General features: G+C 37.2%; 1 protein-coding gene across 8 annotated transcripts in view; it reads left to right on the top strand.

The window, feature by feature from the left end:
* TASOR (transcription activation suppressor) overlaps nt 1–7,094 on the top strand; it is a 74,118-nt gene that overhangs the window by 47,718 nt on the left and 19,306 nt on the right. For 3 of the 8 annotated variants that reach the window (XM_028719088.2, XM_028719086.2, XM_028719085.2), the window contains 7 exons: nt 45–994; nt 1,823–1,945; nt 2,179–2,338; nt 3,937–4,045; nt 4,578–4,756; nt 4,844–4,981; nt 5,576–6,670. In XM_028719088.2, the coding sequence (XP_028574921.2) occupies nt 45–994; nt 1,823–1,945; nt 2,179–2,338; nt 3,937–4,045; nt 4,578–4,756; nt 4,844–4,981; nt 5,576–6,135 (2,219 nt within the window). In that variant the 3' untranslated portion in view covers nt 6,136–6,670. Of the gene's footprint in view, nt 1–44; nt 995–1,822; nt 1,946–2,178; nt 2,339–3,936; nt 4,046–4,577; nt 4,757–4,843; nt 4,982–5,299; nt 5,504–5,548; nt 6,671–7,094 lie in introns of those variants that run through there. The other 5 variants (XR_003705327.2, XR_003705326.2, XM_028719089.2 and 2 more) reach the window with 3 other exon arrangements.

Here is a 7,094-nt window from a genome sequence, read left to right as displayed (position 1 = left end):
TCTTAATGCTTCATGAATAATAAGTAATGACTCTTCCTATATAGGCTTGAAATCTCGAGAAGAATTACTGGCTTGTCGACCACCAAAGGATGCTTCTGTAGATGACCCCCGAGTAAAAAAAAGAAAAACTTCTGATCATCAGTTTGAATACTCTGCATTTACAGACACAAAGAGGGGAAGAATAGAAGAGGGAGTACACACAGGTGAAGAGAATTTTGAAGATCGGTGTGAACTTGAGACAGAACACTTTTTACCAAATAAGCACTCCATAACTGGAATAATAGAAACAGCAATATTGGAGGAATACAATCTCTTTACCAAAAAGATTCAGAAGATTTTGAAGCAGAAGAATATTATGTATATCAGTGCAATACCCAGACCTGTCCTTTCAGCCCAGGAGAAGGTAATAAGACTTTCTGAATATATATGCTTACAGGCATCAGATATTGCTGTCCAGGAATACATAGAGAACCTGAGTGAACAGCTCAGCAATGTTGTTGCTTCGTCATCTTCGTATGCTATCCACAGTGCCCCATTTACTAGAAGTCCTGGACCAGTAAGCGATTCAGTTACGGACACTGGATTACATTTGCCACCAGAAGAGCCAGTAGCTTTTCCAAGTGGTTTTGACATGGAGCAGTTTCCAGAACCACCATATAACAAATTGGAGGAAGATTCAAGCATTAATGAACAGAATCATTTAGTGATCTTGGACACGGGGAAAAAACAGAGTTCCGTGAGCACCAACATAGAAGTGAAGTTGCCAGCTAATCCAAATGTGTCTACTGCTGACCCTGGGCACCATCCGGATAAGATTCCAACGTCTACAGATAACCTTGCAACCCCGCCTGACATCAGTGCTATGATAAACCAGATATCATTTGAGGACGGTTTTTTCAAACGCATCTTCAAAATTATTAAAGATGTCCAAAAAAATGTTGTGAAATTCTACATTCATGAAAAACAAGAGAATGCACTTTGTAAAGAAATAAAAGTATGTATATTTCCCATATGTTTCTTTATCGTAATATTTTAGGAGATAACATTTATGCTTTCTTCTTCTTCTTGTAAACCACATTGGGATTATAATCAAGGGGCCATATAAATTATAGTGATTTTTTATAATACTGAAGCCAATATTATTTCATATGAGCATAGTAGCAGCATAGATAATAGGGTTGGGTCCAGGCTGTCATTCTCATAGGAGACCTGTTGAAATAATGTTAGACTGTCTTAAGTTCCCATTAATTTCCACAGGTATAGTCTAAGTGTGACTTAGTCTGGATCAGGGCCGTCTAATACATGACCCTTAAGACCTTTTATGGCAGCCTTGGCAACTCTTGTGCTGCCTTCCCAAAGCCGGGTAAGTGAGGACCTGGGCTTTGGAAAGGAGGCTTCTGACAAGGTCCCAGAGTCCTCCCATCTCCTTCCCCAAAGTCTAGTTAGCAATTTCCCAGCTTGGGGATGGAGGTGGGAGGGCTCTAGGACCATGCCAGAACGTAGTGTGGGGGCAGCAAAACCAAAGCAATGAACATTTGTAGTTAAAACAGCTGATAAATGGTTTCCTTTTTATCCAGATTTAAGGCATGGTACATTTTTCTTGACTCTTCCTATGCAAAGAATGGTGCAAGTCTGGAAAATGCTTGTTGATTATATAATGATTAATATAACAATTAAATTCTGTATATAACAAGCATGCCATTTAAGTAAAGACTTGTACCTGCCTGTTTAGCACTTTAAGTTTCTTAGTTACTAATTGTATTGTTCACTGGAGGTTTTAAATGAAATGTGTTGGTTTAACCCCTGTGCTTGCTGGTTTTAGGCATATCTTACTAAATTAGGTAATACAGAGTGTCATCCTGAGCAGTTCTTGAGAGGGAGAACCGATGTGGATAAATTGCTTATAATCATTCAAAATGAAGATATTCACAGTATAATTCATAAGGTATGTAAAATTCATAATCAGTACATTTAGGTGGTGTTCGATAATTCATTGTTGCTCTGGGCACATCCAAATGCCTTAATTAGTAAAAATTAATTCATTTATTGGCATGCATATGCTACAATGATCCATTATAGTCACAAAAGCAGGGAAGAGCAGTAGCCAACATATATCGTCTCTTAATTTAATCTCATTATACTGTTATATTATTCTAACCACATACCTTCTTTAAATAGATACCGTGTTTAGTAGCTTTGAAGAGGCTTCCGTGTGTCGATTTTGCTGGTGTTGACAGTTTGGATGATTTGAAAAATCATACTTTCAATGATTTATTTGTTTCTGGTGGCATCCTTGTCTCTGATGAATCTGTTCTCAATCCAGAGTCTGTCACAGTTGGTAAGATATTTTTTTTAATGTTGCCAGTGGCAGGGTTTGAAAAATATTTTCATATTCCTAATTTACCGATGTGATTTCTAGGTGCCTGAGTAGCAAAGCACCAGTTTGAGATTCCTTTTAAAAATTTAAACCTTCATTAGCTTTTTTATTATTATTATTATTACAAAATATTGCTGTGGAATTGTGTTTAGGGTAGGATTTTTTATGTTGCTAAAAGAATGTTAGTGGTGAAAGCCTTGCTCAGCTACGTATATAGCGTGACGTTCAAAGTCACCTGCTCGCATAATTGGACTTCTTCTCTTCCTCCCCTGTGAGGCCCCAAAATCTGCTCTAGAGGGGTGTTGTTTCCGCTGTTGGATTATGCTGAGGTAAAGGGAAGCCTTTCCTCTCTTCCCAAATGGAAATCCATTGTGCAATCAGGTGGACATCACTGGATGTCACTTACAAGCTGTGATAACTGCCTCAAATCCTAAGTGCTGTACAGAAGTAAAATCAAAACAATCCCTTACTCACGGGCATACAGTTTATAGGTATACAAATAAACATAATTTTGTTGCTTTAAAACAAACAAAAACACCTGACAGTAAGATCTAGCATAGATGAAATGTTCCTGGTTTCCTAATCATGATTAGGTGATATGCTGCAGACTTGCGTTCCCGCTCCCTTCTATTATTGCTTGGTTTAACCATACTGTAGTGTGATCTCTATATTTACTGTTAACATTGCTGAATTCTCACATCTTGGTAAGTTTTAATTGTGGTTACCAATATAAGACTACACTATGGCTAAAGCAAAGCACTGTGGGGTGGGTGGGTGGGTGTGCTGGAGTTTTTGAGCTTTAATCTTTTGTATTTTATCTTATGGTATACTGCTTTGATAGCTTCTCTCTGCAAGGCAGTTTATAAATTCTGTAAAATAAATAAGAGGGCTGTTAGTGAATCCACAGTACTCTCCCAAGGATCAAATGGGATTAAGCTCAATTTTTAATTTCTAAAATGAGAAACGTTTGTACTGCAGTTGTAGAGTGTAAGTTTTTTTAAACAATGCATTGTTTTATTAAAATATTGGGGTTTTTAAAAGTAATTACCGCATGGAAATATAAAAATTCTCTTAATAATCAAAATTTTAGTAATCAAAATACAGATATGACTAGGTGAACAAAGCCAAGTAACTGCAGATGCAGCAATAAAATTTGGTTTCTGATTATTTTCAGCATGCTCCTGAAATTTTTTGGTGAAACTTGACAGAAAGTTCAACTCTGACATAGCTTAAAAGTAGAAAGATTAAATAGAAGGAAAACTAAGTTTAAATTTAATTACAGCATGTAAGAATACTAGAGGAACTGTCCTGAATGAGACCCAAAATCTGTTTAGCCCAGAATACCATTTACCACAGTGGCCACCCAGGTGCTTCTTGGAAGCCTACAAGTTGTGCATTAAGACCAAAACCTTCTTCCAGTGTTGCTCCCCAGCAACCAGTATTTGGCCATCATGATTAGTAGCCGTTGATGAGACTTATCCTGTCTGCATCTGTCTAATCCACTTTTGAAGCTACGTTTGTTGCCATCACCACGTTTTATTTTCTGTTTTCAAAACTAGATAAACTTAACAGTTTTTTAAAGTTCCTCGAAGCGTTGAGTACTCCGCATGGGAAGTGGCAATGGAAAGTTCACTGTAAAATACAGAAAAAATTGAAGGAACTTGGCAGGTAAGTGTTATTTCCTATGTCTTCAGATATTTAAAATATTTTAGAATAACAAAATAGTTGCATTTAACTACTTTTCAAAATATCTCTACTGAAATACTTCCATGGTCTTTTTCTGTCAGTCACCTTTGCAGTGCATCTATTTTCCGGGCATGTTTCATAAACTAAACCCCCCCCCCCCCCCATTTCCACTTTTGGGTTGTACAGTTTTTCATATTTCAACTCTTCTTGAAATATTAGGGTGGGAAAACTTTGGCCCTCTATATATGCTGAATGACAGTACTCCAGCCAGCACTGCCAGTAGCCAAGGATGATGGGAGTTGGAGTTGAGTAACATCTGGAGAGCCAGAGGTTTCTCATACCTACTGTATATTAAGCTGATTCCTTCCACATTTTTAAATCATCAGAAGGTTTATGTTCAAAAAAGCTTTTCTTGCACTAGTATAGATTCACTGTCTCCTTCCCTTACCTGCCAGTCCAAGTCTATGCTTTCATGTTTTTGAATAAAGAAGTTTCATTGCTCTTTTTTCTCCAGAACGAATAGAAATGCCACAAGCTTGCTGACACTCTTGAATGCCTATCAAGAGAAACACTTGGTTGAGATTCTGTCATACCATAGTTGTGATTCTCAAACTCGAAATCCTCCAGACCTGGATTGTCTTATAAGACTTCAAGCTCAAAATGCACGGCAGAGGCACATTGTCTTCCTGACAGGTAGAAAACCACTATTGAGTATGTCCTTTTAAAAAAATAAATACATAAATTATTATATGTTGAAACACGTTTGCTTTTTATTTTTAGAAAAGAATGTGTTAACATTTGCAATGTACGCTGAAAATGGAATAGTGGTTACTACAGTAGATCGCTTCATGAACAACTTTAAAAGTCTTGTTGGACACCATAACTCCCATTCCCCCATTGATCATGAAAGACAATCAGGTAATAATCATTAATTTTTCTCAAATATTGATAGCTAGAAATAGAGGGAATTTTAGTATGTTTTTACTGAAGGTCCAAAAAGTATGGGGAAAAGCAAAGTTCAAATCACAGTTTAAACATTAGAAAGAAAAATGTGCTGTGTGGCATCTTAAAGTTTAGAATTGTTCAAATGGGGTATCTAAGAAGTTCCCATGAAATGTAGAAGGGTTATGATAAATCTAGTGGAGATGAGCTTTGGAAAAGTAGCATTCAGTAAGGGTGTCAGTAATTGTGTTGGGCAATTCTCGTATCACATACTGACCTACTGTATAACTTTAGATGCTGTTTTGACATTAAATCCTTTGGAGCTGGAAGTTGGGGTTTCCCAACAGTAAGCATGAACACATTTCGTGGAAGCTTTTAGCATCGGACTATCCGGACGTTCACCCAGAGGGTTAAATGTGTGTTGAGTATGTGACAAAAATGCCAGAAGACCCATCCCCTAAGTGATATGCGACTTTCAGACCTGAAGCCTAACACTGTGTGAGTAGTGCGTAGTATTTTAAAACACGTTTTTTATTTCAATAGAGTAGGATTTTTCTCTTCTTAATGTAGTTCTTGTAGAAAACGATGAAAAGGATGAGGAGGACATGTCTTTGGATTCAGGGGATGAAGCATCACAAATAGAAGTTTGCAATGATGCCTCAAAGTATGATTCCCACTTGGAAGCTTGTCAGATAGAGACCAAAGGATCTCATGGAACAGATTCTAAGCAAAACTCTCAAACTGTTATGTTGCTGCCTGCTGAAGGACAAGGTCTTCTGACAGAAAAGACTTCTAAAATTGACATGCAAGACATACAACCAGTTACTCCAGTTTCTACAACATGCTCTATTGAAGGAGAGAGAAGCAGTTCAGTCCAACAAGTCCCTTTCAGTTACTTTCAGAGTTACAACAGACAATTAAGTGTGCCGCATCAGTTCAGTCATTTTAACGTTCTCACTCATCAGACATTTCTGGGAGCAGCATACCCCGTGCCCACAAGCCAGATCCAAGAAGGTGGGGACTACCTTCTGACTGCCTACAGCCAAAACATGGACATGGACCAGACTTCATCTCCCAATAATTGGGACGTCAGTTATGATTCTTCCCGGCTGTATTCCAAACAGAATTAAGCAAAGCTGAAATGTTTTTATATGTTGTTGTGGACTTTTCTGTTTTAAAAAGTGAATTAACAAGTTTCTATTCTCTGAACTAAACATTTCCTGTCTCTGATCTCAATTGTTTTCCTGTCTTATTTAAATCATGATGACCTGTACCAGGTGAAGCACCTGAAGTTTGAAATAAATATATATTTTTTAACATTTACTGTACGTGAATTAACTTGTTTGTTGACACTTTAAGTTCGTACTTTTTGTATTTTATGTGTAATTGAGACTTCCAGCTTGAAGTCTGTTTTAATGTAAACTTAATGTTTGCCTGAAGCATATGTGAAGGCTTCATTTTTAAAGCAAAGTGTAACAGTATATTCAAACCTCTTTTTCTTTATCAAAGCTGTTGTGTACATATTTTGACAGTTTTGTACAAATTCTTTATACAGCTATTAAGGCAGTTCTAGTTACTTTACAAATATCCTCGGTTGTTGGTTACAGACCTCTGAACAACCAATGGGTGCAATTCATTTTGAAAATAAAATAATCATCCATGAGAGACCTAGTATCAAGTTGCATTTTGTCTTACCATCTGTTTCCAGGAAACAGCATTTGGGCGATCTTCCTCTTATCAAGTCTATAGTAATCTGAAAGGTATGACATATGTTAGATTTGCTATTTGAAGCCCAAAGCTCATTTCCCCCCTTATCAGTATTTAAAGTAATCTCAGTTGCAGATAAGTACTGTAGTGACTGTAGGTTTAGGAGCGCGCTGGAATAAATGGTTTTAAGAATATATTCTGCATGGAGTTGCAGCCTTTATGGTGTAATCTTTTTGTGTAGTTTGCCTCGATATGTGATCCTGTGCCCCTGAATTTGCAACGAGATTTTGTCTAAGGTTCCAAGGCTGTGAGATGTAGTTACAGGCATCATAAGATGCTGCATATAAGAACTTCGCACTCTATGTGGTATATGAAATTGACT

Source organism: Podarcis muralis, chromosome 2 (genome assembly GCF_964188315.1).
Source record: "Podarcis muralis chromosome 2, rPodMur119.hap1.1, whole genome shotgun sequence".
In the NCBI taxonomy this organism is placed as follows: domain Eukaryota; kingdom Metazoa; phylum Chordata; class Lepidosauria; order Squamata; family Lacertidae; genus Podarcis; species Podarcis muralis.
This window is presented reverse-complemented; position numbering and strand designations above follow the sequence as displayed.